This window comes from Xiphias gladius, chromosome 5 (genome assembly GCF_016859285.1).
Source record: "Xiphias gladius isolate SHS-SW01 ecotype Sanya breed wild chromosome 5, ASM1685928v1, whole genome shotgun sequence".
Taxonomy (NCBI): domain Eukaryota; kingdom Metazoa; phylum Chordata; class Actinopteri; order Istiophoriformes; family Xiphiidae; genus Xiphias; species Xiphias gladius.
Window position 1 is genome coordinate 21,271,355 of NC_053404.1, and position 22,796 is coordinate 21,294,150.

Consider the following 22,796-nt stretch of genomic DNA (forward strand, 5'->3'; position numbering starts at 1 on the left):
AGGCTGAACCCACCGCTCCAGATTGCTCCAGGTCAGCCTGAGGCTCTCTAGTTGTATTGCGTCGTGTTTTTTCAACAATCCCCATCAACCTTTGCAGACTTCTGAGTTTCTCATTGAGTTTCTGCTTAGCACCACGTCCTGGAAGCATCCTAACAGTTTTTTGACCTTGAAACTTCTTGACAACATTATGAACTGTTGAAACAGCAATTTCAAGATGTTTGGCGATCGCCTTGTAGCCTTCGGAACTGTTATGTTTATCGGTAATAGCATTTCTGATGTTTTCAGACAGCTCTCTCGTCTTTGCCATTGTGAAAAAGAAACTGGAAACAATCAGGGCTGCAAAGAATTTCAGCTAGGACCGTATGTTGCCAGCTGAGGGAATGTGGGTTTACCCAAAGAGTAAATAACAATATCCAATCCAAAAATAACTCCGAGAATAAGATGAACATCACAAATAAATTATGATATCGAGCAGCGCAGAGGAACTGAAAGAGGATTTTTTTGCCTTAGGATGACTCATGACTTTAATTGTGAGCCACACTAAGCTTTACTTTCATACCAGTAATTATCCAGCAGGAGTAGGCGTCAGTTTTCTCAAACAGTGATTAAATTATCTAAGAGTAAAACTCTGCTTTGTGGAAATGCAACTGAAGTCCACACGCACGCACACACACACACACGCACACACACACACACACACACAAAGCTGCCATCAGTGTTACGCTGTTGCGAGTACAAACAGAGCGTTCGCCATGTTTACAACTGAGGCCTGCTAAATGTCAGGCAAGACCAGCAGAAATCCCCGAACGCAATCTGGAGCTCTCTCCTCCCTGTTTGATGTGAGCATAAAAACCAAAACGGGAGGTGGACTTACAGTGCAGGCAGGGATCGAGTCGTCCTCGCCCACCGAGTCCTCAGGATCGTGATGAGCATCCTGTAATCACGCGTGCACGCACACACACACACACACACACACACACACACACACACACACACAGAGAGAGAGAGAGAGAGAGAGAGACGTCACACATTAGCACACAACTGATGCACAGCGGTGACATGGTAGTTAGCCCCTGCTCCCTGTGTGATCCTGCCAGGTGGCTGCCACGTCACTTGTTTAAACATGTTAAGGCTGCCGTGATAACACCTCCACATCACTGCAATTACCTACTATACAGGCTTGTCTCAGACAGATCGTCCATCAGTGAAGATTTGTCACATTTATCTTTGTTGTAAAAGATAGAGTCGGGGTCCACGTCATTAGGTACACCTTCGGAGTCTGATGCAATCCAAAACCGTCAAGTTGTACTGGACAGCGTTATATTCAGAAGTGTTTCTAATATTCTGCCAAAAGGATTTTTAAAAATTACTGTAATGCAGTCCAGTTCAACACCAACTTTAACTATGACCTCAATGATACACATATAATCGATTTTTTTTTTTTTAAACTTTTCAAAAGTAGACTTAATGGCTGGACTGTTGTAATGGATTTCATTAGATTCTACAGGTGGGCCAGTGGGTGTATATTACAGTCTCATGTAATAGTGTGATTAGGCGCGTGGGCAATTTTGAAAACTTGGAGCTATGGTGTCATAAATGTGTAAAGAATCTTGACTATATTTTCTAGCCATTTTATGCCTTTAATAAATAGCACCTGTAGAGAGATGACAGAAAATTACTATATATATATATATATACATATACACACACACACATAAATAAATACACACACACACATTTATGTATATATAGAGAGAAAACAAAAAGGTCCCCAGCAGACACTACACTTCATGGTCGGCATCGTAAACCCTAAGCCGCGTGGGGGCCACTATGTTGTTTTCCCCTTTAATTTAGGCTGAGGAACACCTCTAGTTAGTCGAAATGTCTCCAATAAAATTAACGGGAGCTGTAATTCCAGTGTGCAGGTTCTCCTTGTATTGCAGTTTGATTGGTTTTTTTCTACGTTGCACCAATCCCGCTGAGGTTTTGTGGATGTGCACACGACTACTCGGACTTTGCCTTTTAATTTGTCAACCCGTCTGTATGTTGTTATTATCATCAGTCTTGTTTGAGTGATGGTGAAAATGCCGTGCGAATCTAAAAGACTAATCTAAAAGTAAAAACTGGCAAAGCTAATTACTGAATCCTTGTGAAAAATACAGTATCAGCAACAATCCAGTTGTCATTTAACGATGTACAGCAATCCGCCGTTCTGCGCTGTATGTCTGCATGTGGCGCAGATCAGGCCTGTAAAGAGAATCGTTCTTTTGTCACATGAAGGATTGTGCTGCCTACATAGCTGGCTTGTTTTGATTTTATGCTACCAAATATTCAGAGGTGAAGCCTCTGCCGTTCAATGAGTGGGCGTCTTTTATTTTGAAACCCTCTCGTCGTAATCTCCCTCCTGCTCCCCGTGACAGAGGAATCGAACCGGAGTTCAAATTAAAACAAAAAGTCCCCAGACAGATGCAGCGTGAGATTTTTCAGGAAGGCCACCAAACTCGGAGCGCTTCTACCTCGTCTGCTCGGCCAAAAGGGAAAAGCAAAAACAACAGATATGAATTACCATTACGTAAGGCAGATTAGCAGCCTGTCTGCTTCCCCGCTGGAACAACAGCTGTGATTCAGACACTGATAGGACTGATACTACTGCCTGACAAAAACAATAACAATAAAAGCGATTATGGTGATTATTTACTTTGCCGGTAAGTACGGAGCCGGGAGGATAAGCCTGAAATTTAGCACAGCAGGGTGAAAGAAGGAGAGAGGAGGAAAACAAAAGGGAGAATGAGGAGAGAGAGGAGAGAGACGGCAGACAGAGAGAGCGATGGATTATGATGAGAAAGAGGAAGAATCATGCAGAGATAAAAGGTGACAGAGAGGACAGGGCTGCAGATGGAGAGGAAAAGGGAAAAGCTCTGGTGTTTCTCAAAGCGAAGGACTGCAGAGTCTGATCCACGAATACCTAACGTGCAGCTTGTCTCTGGTGCAGGGGTTCTCAAAGTCCGACAGAAGTGGGACAAAGCCGGACCGCTCCTCGGAAAAAAAGGAGGAAACTGCACCCCATGCAATTTTAAATTGTTCGCTTTTTGTTTATATGTCCACAGGATTTCCACACAGTCAGTGCTCCAGCAATATAAGAGCCATCTACTATTGTAATTATTTGTCCTACTCCTCTCTGGGGATGATCGTGCTCTAAGTTTCCTAGCTACAGGTCCCATAATTTGGGGGCTTTGGGGGATGTAAATTTTAAGTAGCATTCTGCCATGGAGTCAGTCAGTTAGCTGTCGGCTACAACTTGAACCCAGTTTTTTCTTAGCCAACATTGGTTTACATTTTGACAAATTAGCACCATCCAAAGTGTCCCGAATTGGCTATTAGCGGTTCCAGTTTGCAATGGACCCGCGGATGTACAGACAACTGTCACTGGCTTACTTTGCTGCTGCAGAAAACTTAAAAACGTGATGATTCTCTGGCAAGTTCTGCAGTTATAAGGAGCGTCTTTTTTTACCTCGATGTTCTAAGCGGGTTCATAGACACCTATTGGTGATGGACATCGAAGATAACGATACCCTCTGGACGCGTAAGGGACAGTGAATCTAGAAATATGTGTCTCATGCCTGCGTGTTCAGATTTGACTGCGCTATGACTCTGAGATGAAAGCGTGATTTTTGAAGCAAATCCCGCAGCAATCGGGCACTGAGGGTTTTATCATAACTTCATCGCAATGGGTCAAATTACAATAACTACCTCCCAGTTGTTTTTAGAACATCAACATGCATCTGTCCCTTTCACCTCACGCAGTGTCTTTGTGCCTCACGTCTCTCCCTCCTCGCCACCCCTGCAAACCTCTGCACCGAAGCACTGACCACATAATGTCTGGAGCGGCGACTGTCAAAACCCGTACCGAGGGCTGAAATCGAATGCCTTGTCAGACTCTTGGACCCCATTTCCACCCCGTATTAACATGCGAGCTATATCTGGATGCATTATCTGAGGTGATCACAGGCCTTTGCATTTACACCTGGTATTAATAAGCCTTTCGGTTGCCTCGAGTCTGCCAGCATTGTAATATCATTATGCGAAAAATATGCAGAGCTGGCAGACTTGCCAAGAAACACGGTGCATTCCAGGTCAGGGGAATGTATGGGCTCCAATTATTCTTCCTTCAAAAGGGGAAGGGCTCGTTTGTGGCTTTCTGTTGAGGGTTGAGATTTTTTTCAAGTCTATCTGTAACACAACACTCACAGGCCTTATGCAGACTAATTAATGGCTGTTAATTGTTCCTCCTGTGCATACCAGCTACAGCAGCCTGATCGAGTAGTGTCAGTGTGTTTTAAAGTTAAAGCCATTTTACTACAAGATTTTCCTTTTGGCATCACTGTCCCTCCACCACAGCTCGGCAGGGAAACACTGTCCGGGGAACCACAAAAAAGGGGAAGTTTTGCAATGAAAAGGAAAATATCCGCTTGATTTGTTCAACTCCAACTGCTGAAGCCTTTCATAAGCCTCTAGCTGAACTTTTTGAAGGAGTTCTTTGCACGGGAATAAGGGATTAAATCCGGCATTTCACCAATGCGAACCCTGCCTTTAAAAATGTGGTCAAACTGTACAGATTACATTTATACCTGGCTGAGACCCAATCACAATACGAACTTGACCACTTTCAGATGTGGTCAGGCTGATCGAATAGCATTCTCATGTGTGCAATGTGTACTGCTTGCACTAACACCTGCATAACATCTGGGGGGTCCCCCCCCCCCCTCTTGGCCTCGTTGACTTACTTAAAAAGAAATTTCCTGCTTTAAATGCTGAATATGTTTCGGAGCAAAGCTGCCATAGGGCCGTTTCTGTTCAGACCAATTAAAAACTAATGTTCACGAGAGAGCTAAACGAAAAAGGGTTTATAAAGCGCAGTGCAAACCAGAACTGGAAATTTTCCGATAACACCTTCCTCGAGTCTCTGCACACATCCCTAGAGAGTTGTCAAGCAAATTTTAAACAAACTTTTCTGACGGTGCATGACGTGAAGTAAGGTATCAAGAAAAACTATATCATTTTCAGATTTTGTAGTGGCAACAATACCAAGCCCTGCTAGTGAGGCAGAGGGTGGCGGTGCAGGATTAGTTTGAATTACAAGTATCTTAAGCACAAGAAGTATTAGTGGTCGGGGCGGCATAGAAAAGGAAATCTTCTAACAATTGTTTGATGCTATCTAAATCTACTGATGAGTCATGCTCTCTGGTACGCTGGGGCCTACACCCGCGATTTCTGCCAACACCCAAACACGATGGAAGTAAACTGAGTTTTGTTTGAGGTTCTGGTGAGAGAGAGAGAAAAAAAAAAAAAAAAAAAGATCACACCACCTCATGTCCTCTGAGAAAGACGGTACTGGCTGGTCAAGACGATCCACACACCTGACTGAGCAGGTTTCAGTGGAAACTATTTATTAGTGAATGCCGCGGAACCGTGGTCCGAGGAATCGGAATTTTTAGTTGAAAGAGCCAATATTGATTCTTAAAATCCCCTAAGTCAGCTAATAGCTAAAACTGATCAGCAGATTAATCAGCTGCTATTTTGATAACTATTGAGTCCTTTTTCAAGCAAGGCCAGAAATTTTCTGGTTCCAGGTTGTGAAATCTGAGAAACTTCTGCTTTTCTTGGTCTTACATTATTGTAAATTGAATATCATTTTTAAATTATAAACTTTTTAAATCATCCATTCATCATTTCTGTCCGTTTTCAAATAGAAGTTTGATAGTTTTAACTTCTCAAATGTGAGGATGTGATGATTTGATTTGTCCTGTATGATATTAAACTGGATTTATTTGGGTTTTGGACTGTTGGTCGGATAAAAGAGACAATTTGAACATGTCCCTTTGCGTTCTAGGAAATAATAATGGGCATTTTTCATTATTTTACAATATTTTATACAAAAAAATAACTCAATCGGGAATTAAAATGATCGCAAGATTCAGCTATAGACTAATCCATGTGCTGATTAGTCGATCCACTTAAAATTGATCAGGAACTGTTTAACGATCCAACCAATTTCAAGCAAAACACCATAAATTTACTAGCTTTCGCTGATCAAATGATGATTTTATTTGCTATACGTGATATTAAACTGTATATATTTGGGTTTGAGACTGTTGGTTGGATAAGGCAAGCAATCTGAATGTGTCACCTTGCACTCTGGGAAATAAATAACAACAGGCTTTTTTTTTTTTTTCCAATCACCATTTGCGATCTCAAAGGAGAATTTATTAAATTTTGCCATTTCATCCAGCTTTCTAATGTAATTCTTTCGTGTTGTAGGGAAACATCTGAGCCTGCAGAGTGCCGATTCATTGCTGCAGCCATTTTCATCTACATTCATCGTTGCTTCCACATTTCACCAGACAAACTGCAGCCACTCTCTGCTCTTTGTGTGTGTGTGTGTGCGTGTGTGTTGAATGAGTTTGTCTTTAGGGCAAAAATCCACCAGCAGCATCTCCACTTCATTCCACAACTTCGCCACTAGCTCTTTTGTGTGTGTGAATGGGGTTTTTTTTGTTTTTTGTTTTTTTGTTCTGTGGTGGCCTACAAAAAGCCGATACAACGGCTTACGCTCGCACGTCAAACAGGCTTAGAGGTGTAACACGTGGGTCAAAGGTCGGTTTCATTGAGCAGAGCGTCAGCACGTTCCTGTCTGGTTGACAGTGAGATGAAAAGGGGGCGGTGCGGTAACACTGCGAGCAGGTACGAGCTTGTCGGGAGGCCGTCTCTTGACGCTGTCTGCAGTGACTCAGTGCATTTTTGCGCTTTAAGCCTATCGTGAATCAGGTTTGATTATTCACAATCTGCCTACTGAGTGAGTGACACACACACACACACACACACAGCCATTTCTCGATGCAGCCTTCGTGACACCTCATACAGGAAATGGACACACACACACACACACACACACACACACACACACACACCACAAACGTAAGACGAAAGCTCTTCCTGAATCATGCGGCCGCAGTGGCACCGCCCCCTGCTCTTTATCAAGATTCAAAAACTTGTAGGAAGGAAGGACTGGAAAAAAAAAACACACACACACACACACACACACAACACACTCACACAGGAGCTGATTTTGTGTCAGTCTTGTTTCTCAGGGTTGGAGACAAAGGCCTTTTCACATCAGATGAAGGCGAATCCCACACTTTGACTTTGCCAGTTTGCACCTACTGCTTTTTTTCTTTTACACCAAAAAATAAATCCCAATAAAAATCACATCAAATCAAAACCACTAACACTCGAACATCCCCTACCTGACTTGTAATGACTCTGTAACACTCGGCGATGGATTTTTCAGGTGAAAAAGCCAAAGGTTACCTTGTTTGAGCTACTAAAATGTGAGGATTTGCTGCTTTTGTTTGTCTTGTGTGATAAAGAAAATACATTTTTGGGTTTTGAACTGTTGGTCAGATAAAAAAACACAGGTTGAAGACATCATCTTTGGTTTTAGATCTTATGTTTTCTGACAAGTTAGAGACTACATGATTAACAAAACTCGATCAATTGAGAAAATAGTGTTACCAATAAATAAATCTTAGGTTGCGGCCCTACCTTTTTTTTTACATTCTGATGTTTTCTAAGCCATAACTTAGCACTGGCTTTGGCATTCCTACAAATTACATTATAGTGAACCCAAATGACATTTAAAAAAAAACACAAAACGTACTGTTACCAGCCACACGATGATAAAAATTAAGTTTAAATTGACTTTGAACCGCAAACAAAAAGTGCGACAAACGTCTGAGCAGTGAGGATTAAAATGCCATAAGGTGCGGTAAAGGGACAATAAGGTCAGGGTATCACATCTTGAGTCTTATTATGGTACTTTATGGTATTGGTGTGTCCCGTGGCACTACTTCTACACAGTATGACAGCGTGTAGGTGTACTCGCAGCGATCTTAGGATACTCTATGCGGCTTTTTTACTAAAAGTCTGCCGTCGCCTGAACATCCTTACAGCAGCTGCTGGAAACACTCAGCGGCGGGCTGACTGCCAACTTAGGGGCTCCTCGGTTCACGCGCGAAATCGCTTTACGTTTTCCAATTTTGCAGCTATCTGGTGACACGATGCTATTTTATGTACTGGAAGACTCTATCGCTGGTGTAGAGTCTTGCAAGCACGCCTCTGTCACCCTGAGCTGCTCTGCGTTATCTAATCTGGTTTCACTATGATGTCCGCGTGGAAGCCGCTGTCTTAGTCACCTAATAGGGACTTTAGTGTGACTTATAGTGACTCACAGTGTGGTTGCCTTGTGCTGTAGAGAGAAGTTAGACTTTATGGCCCTTTCAACCTCACTACTTAAAGATTTCTTGCACTTTTTTTTTTTGGCCGATTACAGTGATCTCATCCGCCACTTTTATATTTGTGTGTCCCGCAACACTACGTTTGCATACCGATCTGGGGGTCACCATAATATCCTCGTAGGAGCTTAAAGGAGCTTTAATAATGATCTAATCTACCACCATTAACCCTGCTATCCTCTTTTTTCTAGTCTGTCACAATTAAAACGCAACCATTTAGCACTTTAACACAGCAAGGGCATTCCCCCAGAGAGTGTGTGTGGCACACACTTGGCACTTCATAGCATGTGTGCGTCCCGCAACACTCTCTCAATGCTTCTACATGGCGTATTACAGCACGTCGGTGTGCTCAGAGTGGTCTCGTGATGCATCCCGGTGCCTTTCGATCACTGCAAGAGCGGCGGCCAGCTGTCTACATCAATGCAGTCTACCTGTCACTGACTGAGCTGTCACATCCTGTCACCTCTTCACCTTTGTCCTTCATGGCTTTAACACGCCTATCACACCCCCAGAGAGATTACTAGCACACAACTGGCAGTTTACAGTGATGCTACGGCTCTTTCTAGAACTCGTGTGTCCTGTGGCACTATTTTACTTCTACATGGAGGGTGACTGTGTGCTCAGAGGGGTCTTGTGATGCTTCGAGGTGTGTTTTAATCTCCCCTGGTGTCCCTCAAGGAGCTCTTCGAGTGGCCGCAGCCGCCTGTCGTGACCCAAGAGTGACTTTAAGGAGTTTTGTGCTGCTTTTTTTGGGGGGGTTTTCGTTATTTTTTTTCTCTCTGTTAAGCATCAAATGTGATCCTGCCCGGTGTATTTTCTGTGGTATCTCTCTACTACGTGACTGCAGCCCGAGTAAAAGTCACTCAACTGTCAGTAAGAGTCTCCCCCCCCCCGGTGTGTTTATATGACCGCCTCACCTCTCCCGCCGTCCCCCCCAGCGGCATCTTCTGCCAGGGATCTGCCAACTGAGCCAGGGGCATCTTTCCCTTCTTCTCCTCCCTCTACTTGTCTTTCTTCTTCTTCTTCTTCTTTTTTTATTCCTCTTTTCTGCTCCGGTTTGCCGTCCCTCCCTCGGTTGACACTTTCAGTCCAACCTCCTTCTTTCTTCTCTCTTCTTCTCTCTTCTTCTCTCTCTTTTTTTTTTTTTTCTTTAATGTTTTTAAGCTCCCGCTACTTGTCTGTCGGCTGGAACCAAACCGCCGCGGAGCCCACCAACCGACCGACCGACCGACCGAGCGACCGAGCGAGCAGAGCCGAGCCGAGCGAACGCGGTCTAATTCCCGATCTGCTCTGGCGCTCAGACCGCCCCTTCCTCCGGAGGGACAAACATGAGAAAGCAGAGAGAAGGACGCCCTTTTTCGGAAACTGATTGACTCAACGCAGGCAGTTATCTCTCTATCTGGTCCTCTCTCTCTCTCTCTCTCTCTCTCTCTCTCTCTCTCCCGCTCTCTCATTTCCGTTGTTTCCCAATATGGCGGCCGGTGTCGGCTTACCTGTCCGTCAGACCGCCGCGTCACGCGTGCGTCACGTCAGGAGGCGTCATCCTTAGGTAATAAATAAATAAATAAAAAAAAAAGAAAAAAAAGTAAACTTTGCATCTACTTTAGCTTTGTCGTCTTTCTACTGGTAGAAGCAGAGAGAGTCACGGCTCATTCATGATTTCTGACCAAAAAAAAAAAAAAAAAAAAGCAAAAAAAATTTAAATCAATTAAATAATAATTTTGGAAAAGTGGAATATCCAGAACTCTTTACATACAAATTCAGTGTGATAGTTAATATTTATAGTCAAAGAGCTCAATTAAAGGACAGGGAGACAACCATAAAGACGCACAAGACGACCACAGAGAGACAAAAAATGACCACAGAGGAGCAACACAACCACAAAGACACACAAAAGGACTTAAAAAAAGAGGAAAAAAGACCATAAATAGATGCAAAATCCACCAGAGAGAGACGCAGAATGACTCCAAAGCTCTACTGCGTTTTACTGGGTGAGAGCTGAATGGGATTATTTTCATTAACTTGATAAATTATCAGAGTAATAAGGGTAATGAGACTTCCCCTTAGAGCAGCAGGCGGTTTTCTACGCTGTGCTGTTTGGTCTCCACGACTTTGGACAAACACAGGATAAAATGTGAAGTTGAATCCACGGCCTGGTAGTGACACTCGGTGGCAGGAGGAGGAAAACCGCACGCAGACGGTTCACTGTCAGTGCCAGTTTTACTCTGACATGTCACGGCATTTTTTTTTGATGAAATATTTGGTAAAAGTATCGTCATCGAAACTCACACTGCTTTGGTTATTTTTATTAATAGTGATGTCCCAATATGTCAGCTGTTACTGGATCTTCAACCACATATTAAATATGCAAAAACCTGAATTTCAAAAGGCATAAACGTTCATTTTATAGTTTTTTTAGCAACTCAGCTTCTCATAACATTTTTTTGTATAAAACAAACAGACACCAGAAACAAACTTTTTTTTCCTCCCAACTTTCTTTATGTATTTATTTTATTTTACAGCCAAACAGTCTGTCAGTTCAACATACACATCATTAGCCAATTAAAGCTTCATATCTGTATAAGTTCATGGTCACGACAAAGCTCTAGTGTTACTGAAGAACCTGAAACAAGGAACCGAAAATCTAGTCGCTTCAGCGCCGTTTTTCCGACCTCAAGATTTCTCCACGTGTTACCCAGATATCGGCTCCTAGCTTCAAGTGCATCTCTACGCGCCGCAAAGGCGAAATTCACCAAACCACACACACTCCTGAAATTCATTTCCTGAAAACTGAAAAAACTACAACATATTGTAACTGCATCTATTCGCCAGTGGAGGAGGAGGACACGGGGTTCCTTCCAAACTTCATGCGTCCATCTTCTTATCCAACAACTAGGCCCAGATTTTTTAAAATTCTCTCTCGCACGTAGAGATCAGTCTGAGGGCATAATCCCCTGTCAAAATATCGGCTGACAGCGCTACTCAACAATCATCTTAATAGCCTTAAAACTCACATATCACTTGGTGTATATACTCTTTCATCTCAAGACAGACACACACACACACACACACACACACACACACACACACACACACACACACACACACACCTTTAAAGTCATGGCTCATCTTGCCCTGTAGTGTATTTAAAAAATGTTTTCACTACACGAAGAGGTCTGGAGAACAAACAAAAAATCACGAGTCAAGTGATTTTTTGGAGGAAGGAGTGTTTCAGACAGCTTCTGTACGTGTTCTTCCAACTTTTTCTCAACATTTAAAAACTTTGGTGAGAAAAAAAGAAAAAAAAAAATTGGATAAAATGCTGGATAAACATGGAAATTCATAACAGACGTGCCACGGTTGGAAAACAAAGTTTAGAATGTGAAACTTAACGATTGTGCGTATAATGTGCAGCCCTGCGGTGATTAAGACCGTGGTCCAACACGATGGTCAGATGTACAGCAGGATCGAGCAGAACAAAAACATTACAGACGAACAATAAATCTTAAATATTCCTATATAAAAACTATAAGTAACACTGGCGACAGGTTGCAGGTCACAGCTGAGGCCCGTTAAAAGGTAAGGAATGCTGAGATCTAAAGTCGAGGAAGGAGGTGATGAACGTTTCTGGATATTTCTGGTGCAGAGAGGGGGCCCCATTTGGAACTGGGACGACGCTCTACCTCTGAAGGTTAGAAGGTCGGTGTGTTTACGTTTTTCTAGAGAAGGGGGGGCTGTGCGAGGTGCGAGTCTAGCTGGTGGACTTGAGCTTGGACCAGGGGTGCGTCCCGCGGACCTCCAGCGGCGGGCTGTTGTAGAAGATGTGGTTGCACAGCTCCTCCAGCGGCGGCTCTGGATCGGACGTGGCAAACTGAGCCGCATCCTCCACCTCCTTTCGGATCTCAATGTCAATTTCCTGACAGGAGAGAGATAAATGTGTGTTAATTCATCTCGACTCATCTGAAAAAAGGAAGCAGATGGAGGTGACACGTTTCCGTTTTGTGAAAAGATGCTGACTCTCGTCTGTGGTTAGGTTTAAGCAACAAAAACACTTTGGTTAAAAGGTTAGAGAAAGATGGTGGTTCTGGTTCAATGTAAATAAACGCTTTGTTACTGAAGACACTGAACTTTTTCTGTATTAACACGGACCAGGATCTTTCCTGAACCCGAACCCGGTGCTGTGAACGTCTGAACGGAACCATATCCCAGTTTAATAACGCTGGAGTCACTACGAGCGGAGGTTGTGCTGCAAGATCAAATGTTTTGGTGGGAAAAAAGAAAAAAAGAAAAAAAAAAACACGTTGCCTGTGAAAATTTTACTGACACATTCAGTATCAACGCACTCGTGACTTGTTAAAAACATAAATGAACATTTTTCCATTATGTTAATAGAAAACATATTACATGTCCTTCAAAAGGCCTTTGCCGTGTTGGTTTTATGTCGTTTATAGGAGACGGGGTCGGCTGCTGGAGTGGAGGATCAAGGCGGCTTCACGCTTCTGGTCGGGCATCAAGCGGTCGTTTTTCCGAGAATTCCAGCAACTCTTTATTTGGAAAACTTTGAGCGTTAATTGATTTAAATTTACCATTATTAGGGGGAGATGAGAAAATCTTTATGCTGCATTCTTGGACAGAAAAGTTTCGTGGTCTAACAGAATTGTATTATATAGAGAGTACTGCTGAATCTATTGTTTTTGGTTGACAAGTTGTATTAATGTTTTGTTATACTAAAGTCAAATCAACCACAACATCCAGCTACTAATCCAAACAGACACCGGCCTGATCCTAATTATGTCAGACACCCCTTCAGGTTACGCAGAACCGTTACCCAGACCCCCTTTTCACACACGCGTCGTCTGAAACTCACTCGTTTCGAGTTTCTCCTCGAGTGTCAGTGAAAGAAAATTTGATGGGCATCGCATGACAATGCGATCATAAAAAGACGGTGACTAAATTTCGGTTCTCCTTTTCTTGTTATTCCTGAGTTAAGGCAGCCCGTTTAACATTCATATGACACGCAGAGCCCAGAAGGAGAGGACACGAGGTCAGATATGAGTTTGTGTTTCAGCTTCTCCATTTACGTCAGGTTTGGGTTTCTTTGAAGAATATCTCCTCCATTGAACACAACTGTCAACATCCTCCACAAAGGTTTTCTGAAGAAAACCTGATGGGGGAATTTTTTTTTTTTTTAAAAACCAGAAATGGCAGAGCCCACAGTTTCCCCAAGAGTAAACTGAAACTCAGTGCATACTGTTGGGTTAATTTCCAGGTCACCACTAAATCTGCCTAAACTGACTTAGTGCTTTCAGGTCTTAACGTCCTACAAAGCACATTAATCATTTAAGAAGAGGAATGCGGAACGTGCGCAAACCAACTAAATTTTCGACCTGTTATCTTCGTCCTCTCCGATTTCAGCCTGAGACCTTTTCCCCCGGTTAAGTCCCGGCATGATCGTAGCGTGCAGATACAACCAAAATGAAATGTTTGGGTCAAACCTAGCACCAGTAAGTGTCCACTTCCTGTCAGCCAGGGTACCAGTGAATGAACACCAGGGAGTTCAAGTATGTCGGGGGTCAAAGTTCAACAGAGGGCCCGTCTCAATACTCTCACTTGTATTTGTGAGTAGTCAAACGTCCACTTCTTGTTGCAAGCACATGGCTCTGTGGGGCTCAGGTGTTTCCTTGGTTTCATTTCCACATGATTAGGTAGGGTCAACATAGTATTACAGTTACAGTTGGATGACAGTTAAAAAAAGCAAACAATGAGCTGAAGCAGCAGTAATAAGCCTCTGCTGAGGTTCTGCCACAGCTGAGTGATGTTCAAATGATCGTCGTCATCACCATCGTCAGCGAAAGGCGGAATCCGGCATTTCAGCTTCTTCACGCCTGTTGATCACAGTTGGCCCTAAAGCCAGCTTAAAAAGGCGCATGACCGCCAACAGCAGCACTGAAGGGGCGTAGCACGAGTGGGCACCAAAAATGGCAGATAATCAAGGGTAAAGGCGCCTTCAGACTGTGCAACAACAATGACCGTGTAAACGTACTGCACGTCACACTGTGCGGGACAGGTCTAATAAAATCCTGGGTCGCAGGAGCAGAGCTTAGCCATGTTCCCAACTGAAAGGTACAGCTGTGCACACTATTAAAAAAAAAAAAAAAAAAAAAGCCCGGTGCCAGATCCTGGAAAATGTGCCTTTAAAAACACTCTCACTGCAGATGTATTATGTGGACGGTAGTTTGACCGGAGTCTGGATGGGCGGTGGGCTCTCACCTTGAACTCCTCTGCAGATGCCATGTTGTTGCTGAGCATGCGCTCTTTCAGCACGGAGATCGGGTCACTCTTGCTGCGGACCTCCTGGATCTCCTCGCGTGTGCGGTAGCTGCAGGCGGTCACGTGACACAATAAATGAACCAGCTCGGGTTTTTCCATTGTATAAATTTCATCATTAACAGGAAGACAGCAAACAAATAACAGAGGCTTTTTTTAGGTGACTGATACCCAATGTGAGAAAATATGACCTGATAGAAATTTGAAAAAGTCACAGATTCACCAACAAATGATGTGTTTTGCAAACAAAGTTAAATAGTTTACTTCTTGGTTTTAAAAAAAAAAGATTTTCCACTGACGGGACCTTGTCTAGTGATTCCTACTAACCTCTGAGAGTCAGGGTTGGGTTATTTGATCTGATAAGTCTGGTTGTTTTGGGTGATAAGGCTTTTCTCAACTTGGTGACTCAGGGACTGGTAGCTGATTAGTTAACAGAGAAGGGAAATCTCTCTCTCATCTCAACGCTTGAAAGTGAACCAGAGGCTAAAGTTAAACTGGAGAAACGCAGAGAGTAGATGAGCAATAAAACCACAGAGGTCGCGGTGTTAAAAGACAACTCACCTGACCCCGGGGTCACTCATGCTGTGCCCGTGGTAGCGGTAGGTCTGCAGCTCCATTATAATGGGACCCTGAAACACACAACAGGTCATTTCTAAAGAGGCCATCCACCCTGCTGTGGACCCTCGAAACCCCTCGCAGCCGCCTAACATCTTCGGGCGCTGGATAACATCTGAATCAGAACCGGATCTGCGCCTGTAGAGCGACACGTTCAGGAGCCGACAGCGAGTGCTTGCCTTGGAAAATAAAGCATGCGGCTGCATTAAAAGAAGTGTGTGTAGTGCTTGTGGTGAGGCGCTGCGATGACGGAGAAGTGCGCACAGTGTCCAAACTAGTGGGTAAGTTATGGGTAAAGTGTGGCTATAATAAGGGTAAATTATGGGGTCTGTAAAATGCTGTGAGGATGTTGTCGTAACTATACAGACAAGTCGATCTACCCCTGCAGAGCCAGAAAAAACTAAACAAAAAAGGACACTTCCAGCAGCAGTTAGTCGTCATTACACTCAAATGGATTTTAACCACGGACGTTCACCTCACCTTTCCAGATCTGCAGTGATCTGCAGCAAACTTGGTGGCCTCTCTGACACACAGGACATCCATCCCGTCCACCTGCGAGGGGAAGAGGAGGAGGAAAAAGACGGGAGGGGTTAATTAATTAATACTGTAGCCATTAGGCTTCCTAACAAACGAGCAGCCTCTCAGTTGAGAAACCAGCTAATGGGGCTGCTTAGTCGTTCCTTCGTTTATTGAGCAAAGCAAATTGATTCCCCCGAGACTGTCCAAGTGCAGATTTAGTACAATAATTCTGTTTCCCCAGAACATTCAGACTAACAACCATTTAATCACTATGGTCTTCTCAGTAAGTAGTGAACCAATTAACACGGCAGCTGGAGCTCCGGTCCCGAAGCTTGCCTAGGTTTTCCCGTGAATGGTTTGTGTGCAGTATTATACATGAGCATCAGACAGCTGTATGCATGCTCACACCTGCAACTGCCAGGACGGACTGTCGGCCTGCTCCTGTTATAGTCTAGGTCCATACAGGCCAGCTGCAGCGTACGGCTGACAGAAACGCTGCAGCTACTGCCCAAGACCCCCATGGTGAACCATGTCTGACGTCATGAAAGTTGATGAGCGCGAGAGCTCGGTGAACCTCAGGGTTGCCTAAAACAAAGCGAGGGGCATCTCAACAACTACCTCCTGCAGCTTCATGTTTCTGTCGTGGTGCGCGCGTGTCTCACTCTCATTCCCGGTATGAAGTCTCCTCTCTTGTAGTAGTCGGTGCTGGCTGAGGCCCTCTCCACCGACGTCCCCATGCCGTACTTGTTGTTCTCGCAGATGAAAATGCACGGCAGCTTCCACAAGGCGGCCATGTTAAACGACTCAAAGAGCTGGCCCTGATGGATCCAGAGAGGAAAGCGGTGGGGTTGAGTAATGTATCTCAGTTAACGGTTTACTGTTTTTCACCGTGAAAAAAAGGTGTAGGGGGTTTTAAAATACAGTCAATCATGACGTATTAAGATTCTGTCTAAATATAAAGCAGATACTGAGTCATATTTCTCCCAGAATGGTTTCAGTGGGATGGACACGGACTAAATCAGCTACATCGAACCAATAATGCACAACACTGTGCCCTGATCCGTGAAAATAATGAATTAGGAGGAGGTGAAGAACGCCACGTGTCCACCATTATGGATCTCACACCACAGTCGCTTTTTTCCCCCCCAAAAGGAACAACACAGAGTGGCTCTGTGAGTGTGTAATAACTCATCATGTCACACACCAGAAAAACCGAACCACCGGATGAAAAACAAAGCAGTAGCTTTGCTATTCTTAGATCGCTACCACATGTACAGGCACACGGCAAGGCCCTCAGCATTTTAGTTAGCTGTGGTACAACTGTCTATACATATTCATTACATACACCCTCAGTAAAGTGTCTGAAATTCACAAAAATAAAACTGGACTGGCAAATGTTAATTCACGAACGTGCGAGGAATTCATATTTAGAGTTCTTTCACTCCTCCGGAAATACAATTAGAAGCTAAAATAATCAGTAAACACGGTCTGAATTTAGAGCCACGCCCCATCTCTCAGGTCAGCGGGTTTTCCTACGTCTTACCTGATTGGCTGCTCCGTCTCCATAGAGCGTGACACAGATCTGATTGTTGCCCTGGTACTGGCAGGCCAGAGCGATGCCCGCTCCCAAAGGAACCTGGACATTTTCAGGGCCACGGGTTATTTAGAAGAACCGAAAAACTGGGCTAATCAGATTAATGCTCAATTTGCGGCGTGTTTACCTGTGCCCCCACGATGCCGTTGCCTCCATAGAAATGTGGGGCGTACATGTGCATTGAACCTCCTTTGCCTTTGGCCACGCCGCCTTTACGACCTGAGGAGGAACAGAGACACGTGAAGGGATGAGACCTAGAGCCAAAAGGTTCAGATTCGAATTCAGACTTTGTAACCTCTCCCTCACCCGTGAGCTCTGCCAGGATCTCTTTAACGGGCACGCCGCGGGTGTACGTGTATCCGTGGGCGCGGTAGGCCGTGATCAGATGATCGGAGGGGTTGATGGCTGCCTCGATGCCTGCAGCACATGCTTCCTGCAGAAAAAGACAAACCATATAACAACAGGCACGTAGTGGAACAATTTATTATACTTTTTCTGAGGGGCTCTAACTCACAAAATAAAACAATGCAGCAAATAAATGAATGATTCTGCTTTTAGAGCATTTATTTTTCTTGTCTGTCTTTTTTCCCCCTCTGTGTGCTCCTGTGTCTGTTTATCCCTAATGTTCCGTTCTGAAAGGTACTGCGTTTTGCTGTTTCATACGGCATTTTCTACTGTTTTTTTTTTTTTTCCCCTTTAAATCTTGCTGTACAGTATCTCTTTTTTCCTGTTTTAAAATAATCGGATTTGCCGCAGGGCAACAAGGAGGCAGATCTAAGCGCAAACAAAGACTAAATAACCTGTGTTTGCATGTTCGCACCTGTCCATCATACAGGTGACAGAAGCCTCTGATGATCTTCTGTTTGTACAGCTGGTCGGCTTTGAGCTCCATGCGTCTCACAGTCTGCATGGTGCGGTAATACTGCAGGCCCTGCTCCCGGGTCAGCTCCGCCTTCTGCGAAGGACCCTCCTCCAGACGGTGCAGGTCGCATTTCTATTGACCAGGATGGTGGTGGTGGGGGGGTGAATGAATTAATGAATAATCAATCATGAAAAAACTCTTTGACCTATTATTTTAACTAGAAAAAGAACAGATGCAACCTTCCAAAAAAAAAAAAAAAAAGATAATCACACACGAAGACAATGATGTGATTTTCGTTTCAACACACCTTGATATCAAAGGTCGCCTGAGGGGTGAAGTCAGCGAAGGAGCGGGAGACCACGACTCTGGCACCCTGGTAGACAAGTGGACACACACAAAACATTCATTCAAGCAAGTGTGGGTTTAAAAAAAAAAAAATATGAAGGCAACCTAAAGCACACAAGTCTTCCACACACACAGCGTGAGGGCAGCCCTCCTCGTCACAGCAGCCGCAGGGTTAGTGGGTGAAGAGAGGCCGGGGATCGGGTTTGGGTCTGCTGGTTCAAGCTGGACTAGACTGCAACTACAAGTGTGATATGTGGAGGTCAGTAACGCGGAGGGAGAGTACAACCAGCCAAATCTTGGCAGGTTTTCTTCTTCTTACATGCTTGTTAAATCAAAACAACTTGCATCTGTAACCACCTGTTTAAAAGATCAGAGTTTCTACCCTCAACCTGCCTCATCAAACATCTTCAGGTAGTAATTTCATACATTCCCCGGAGAAAGCGAAAGAGGGGAAAATAAAAAAAAAAAAAAAAAACCCCTGAACAAGAAAGGGACAAGGACCCAGCTACCAAGAAATAGAAAACACTCCCAATAAACTGCTACTTTAAGATGTTATTTTGCTTTAGTTCAGATTTTTTTGCCCAGCCCCGTTAGTGATCAGGCAGACATGGAGGATGCACAAGTTCTTACTGGTGTGTTTAGCGGGTCGGTCTGGGAGCTAGCTAACTGTGCGACAGATGCTCTAGTACTGACTGGTGGTGGTTTAGGTGGTTGCCGCTGGGTCCTCGCCAAGGCGGGCGCCGCTGCTGAGGTTAGATTGACGTACTCTGACAGGTCAATCAGCAACTGGGGAACACAGGAGCCAACCATTCAGACCAGAGAACAGCACAGCCAGAGACGCTCTACAGAGTCTACAGGACGAGGAGACGTCTACGGGTGACAACAGCAGAAGCGGCAGCTACATGGAGAATGGACACAAACATGATGACTTCGGAGGCTGGATGGGAAAACATGGAGACTGGCACCAGCCCAACAGTGTCAGCTGATACCTCAGGACTGACACAACATTTTAATTTCTTTTAAATCAGATTAGTGCTACAATGACTGATCAGTGATCAATCTTACTGACCAATCACTTAGTTATGAAAATAATTTCTCTAAATGAAAGTGAAAAATGTGAGGATTTGCAGTTTTTTTTAAAACACTTATTTGAAACAAATATGAAAACAACTGTTGCTTGCAGCCCTAGATATATTATTTATGTCATGACATAAATAGCAAATGAAACAATCTAAAACAATCATTAGATTCATGAATAATGGTAAAAACCTTCCAAGCCCTTATCAAATTAAAACGTATCTTTAAACACTTTGTAGATTAAAAACAGACAACCTCGGGCTACTTATGGAGCTGAAATGTTACACTGATTAGCTACAGATTGGTAAACATTTTAATATTTGATTAATTGTTGAACACAACTAAAGTTCCACCTTCTAAGTTATGAGGGTTTGTTGCTTTTTTTGGTTTTTTACGCGACAGCAAACTGATTCTATATTGAAACATGAAAAAAAAAAAAAAAAACGACATGTAACAGACATTCTTCACTATTTAACATTTTTTTAAGACAAAACAGACAAACACATATTTAATGTGAAAATAGTCACCAGATTTAGAGATAGTGAAAATAACAGTTGCATCCCGAGCTACTCCACCAATACATAAATTTGTTGTTGTATCTGACATATTATTCTGGTGCAGGTTGACCGTAGCCCTGGCTACTAAACGACAAGTTTTTGAGGAGCTCAAACTGTGGCTCAATGCTGTGCTACTAAGAAATATCTTTGCAAGCAGGCGCCGGGGTAGAACTGTCCTACCACAGAGTTACAAATTACTGTATTAATAAATTCACTGTGGACAGAAAAACTATTTCAAATGAAATCCAACGAGTAAAAATGACAGACAATAAAACAGATTCTTCCTCTCCCATAGAGTGCAATCAATGAATCCAGTTGGATGAGTGTGATCTGCTCCAAACCATACCGATGGAGTGAGCACACTCCAGGTGAGAGGAAAATCATTTTAAGATCTGTTGTTATCGATGGTGATGTCTTTCAGCTGCACCTTTTTACCCCCCCTCCAGTTTAGAAGCAGTTTACAAAGGCTCCTAGGGAACAACATTACTGCAGAGGGAAGGATGCGTCGAAGGACGGAAGAGCAACGAGTTCCTTACCTCGGACACCGTTTGGGCTCCCTAGGGTTCAGGCGAGGGGAAAGGGGGAGAGGATGGAGAGAAGCGAGAAATAAATAGGGATTGATGTGACTGTGTCTGTGTGCGTGCGAGAGTGACTAAACAGGGGGTGGAAGCAGGAAGGAAAGGAGTGACAGCTTGTTCAACACGAAGCCGAGAAACAACAGGGTTCCTTCAGTCACAAATCCGAAATGTCTCAATAAGGTTGAGTTATGTTTGTAGAATTAGACTAAATAGTTCCCTGAAAAAAAGTCACAGGATCTAAAATAATTTTAAAAACTCATGTACGATGATTTATTTCCAGTGCCTGTGGAGACCCTGCTGTCGCCGACACACCACAGCACAGACACAACATGCTGCTGCCAGTGCTACGGCTTTTGCTACCGAAGCATTTATCGAGCAGAGAGAATGGGGATGCACTGATGTGCTCGTACTGAAACCAATATCCGCTCTTCATCCGCTTATATGCGCTGATCGACTGATATGCAAGCACATGCACCAATACGCATGCTTTTCTGACGATGCTTTGGCACCGTTCCTCATGACTAGATCTGCAGATTAGTAAAAAATATCAACAGGGTTAAAAATGGCCGTTGCTTCACTCCTTTTTCTGTATTTACAGCTATATCACAAGGACCTTGTGAACCCCATATTCCTCCCCATGTGTACGCATTACGTACAGCAGTCCTGTAATTTTAGCCTTCCAAATTTATTAAGGTACACCCAACTAAAACTAACGCAGGCTGGTACAACAGTCCTGCAATAAATTCTACCTTCACGAAGGTTATAATGTTCGGTTATGTCAAACTGACTAATCAACTTATCATTGCAGCTCTGTCATAGCAGGCTACAAAATGTGTTTGCAAGCTGCGGCACCTGCCAAAGGAGGGTTTACTAAGTCCTGATTTAGTGAGGTACCCGCACCCTTGAAAATGCTACAATTGGTGTTTTAAGTTTTCTCTGTTAAGTTGAAAAAATAAAAAAAGTAGAAGTGCATGAACACTTGAAGAAAGGCTCATTTTTAATGATGTTAATGGTTGCTGCAGGGGTTGCATTTACTTTCACTTTTGAAAAAAAAATAAATGTTTAAGCAGTTTTTTAAGTACTTAATATAAAATGTAGTTCCTGTAAAACAAGTTAAAGTGATATAACAGGCGGAAGCCATGTTTTACCTTGTCAATTAAAGTTAAAAAAAAAAAAAAAGTCACTGTATTGATACCTGGGTTTTATTTAAAGCCGATATTGGCCAATATGGAGCATCTCAGTGCATCTCCAGCAGTTAGAGCGGTTTTTTCTGCTTGAGGAAGGCAAAGCACCACCACAGAGACACAGGAAGAAAAACAAAATTTAGGAATAGAGCCGAACGATAAGGAGACCTGACCGCTCCGACATTCCCACAGCTTTTACCCGTGCACAAACTGCGTTTTACCGTTAAACCAATTACATGCGAGCTCAAACATCATATACATATACAAACAAGGCATTTTTAAAGTAACTTTAAACTTTAAAGCAAGAGTTAAACCAGCCAGGGATATGCTAACGTTAGCCGTTCACAAGGTCATCCCCAGGCCCAACATTTCCACGCCAACTCAACGGTTAGCATGGACCGGCTCGGCTCAGAAACGGCCTCCGGCTCAGACACGGCCTCCGGCTCGACGTTAACCCCGAACCACTCACCACATTCTTGCCCGTGATCCGACAAAGAGCGCTGGAGATGATGGTTAACATATTTTGCATGCTACTGAGCGACGACCGGAATCCGAAGGGATTAATAAACGGCTGTTAGGTGCAGCTAGCTGATGTACGCTTTGTTAGTGTCCGTCTGCGAAATGAGCCCGGTGAACACTGGCTGAGCCGAGCATTGGTTCCGCGAAGCTTTTATAGTTGCATGAAATAAACCTTCGCTTTTTTCCACAAGTTAAAATTTTATTTAATGATAATTTTTTTTTTAAAAGGGCTGCATTAAAAACACTGAAAATCTAGAACTATTTAATT

General features: G+C 43.6%; 2 protein-coding genes across 11 annotated transcripts in view; both read right to left on the reverse strand.

Annotated features, from left to right (window-relative positions):
- rps6ka3b (ribosomal protein S6 kinase, polypeptide 3b) overlaps positions 1 to 9,752 on the reverse strand; it is a 50,789-nt gene extending 41,037 nt beyond the window's left edge. Inside the window, exons 1-2 of the mRNA XM_040127150.1 lie at positions 9,269 to 9,752; positions 875 to 934 (exon numbers count right to left, since the gene is read on the reverse strand). Coding sequence (XP_039983084.1) covers positions 875 to 934; positions 9,269 to 9,331 — 123 coding nt within the window. The 5' untranslated portion in view covers positions 9,332 to 9,752. The remainder of the gene's footprint in view (positions 1 to 874; positions 935 to 9,268) is intronic.
- A 1,075-nt stretch (positions 9,753 to 10,827) lies between these two features.
- pdha1b (pyruvate dehydrogenase E1 subunit alpha 1b) lies at positions 10,828 to 22,642 on the reverse strand. Of its 10 annotated transcripts, none has more exons than XM_040126793.1 (13): positions 22,479 to 22,642; positions 19,380 to 19,399; positions 18,743 to 18,851; positions 18,576 to 18,641; positions 18,227 to 18,400; positions 17,713 to 17,839; positions 17,534 to 17,625; positions 17,356 to 17,448; positions 16,475 to 16,630; positions 15,774 to 15,845; positions 15,240 to 15,307; positions 14,622 to 14,730; positions 10,828 to 12,267 (listed from the first exon to the last, which is right to left on the reverse strand). In XM_040126793.1, the coding sequence occupies exons 1-13, from the start codon at positions 22,536 to 22,538 to the stop codon at positions 12,103 to 12,105; spliced, it is 1,311 nt and encodes a 436-aa protein (XP_039982727.1). In that variant the 5' UTR covers positions 22,539 to 22,642; the 3' UTR covers positions 10,828 to 12,102. The 10 variants fall into 10 exon arrangements, with proteins under 10 accessions (XP_039982727.1, XP_039982730.1, XP_039982725.1 ...); XM_040126796.1 differs by lacking the exon at positions 18,743 to 18,851 and adding an exon at positions 20,784 to 20,804 and having other exon boundaries at positions 19,307 to 19,399; XM_040126791.1 differs by lacking the exon at positions 18,743 to 18,851 and adding an exon at positions 20,784 to 20,804 and having other exon boundaries at positions 19,244 to 19,399.
- Between the last annotated feature and the right edge of the window lie 154 nt (positions 22,643 to 22,796).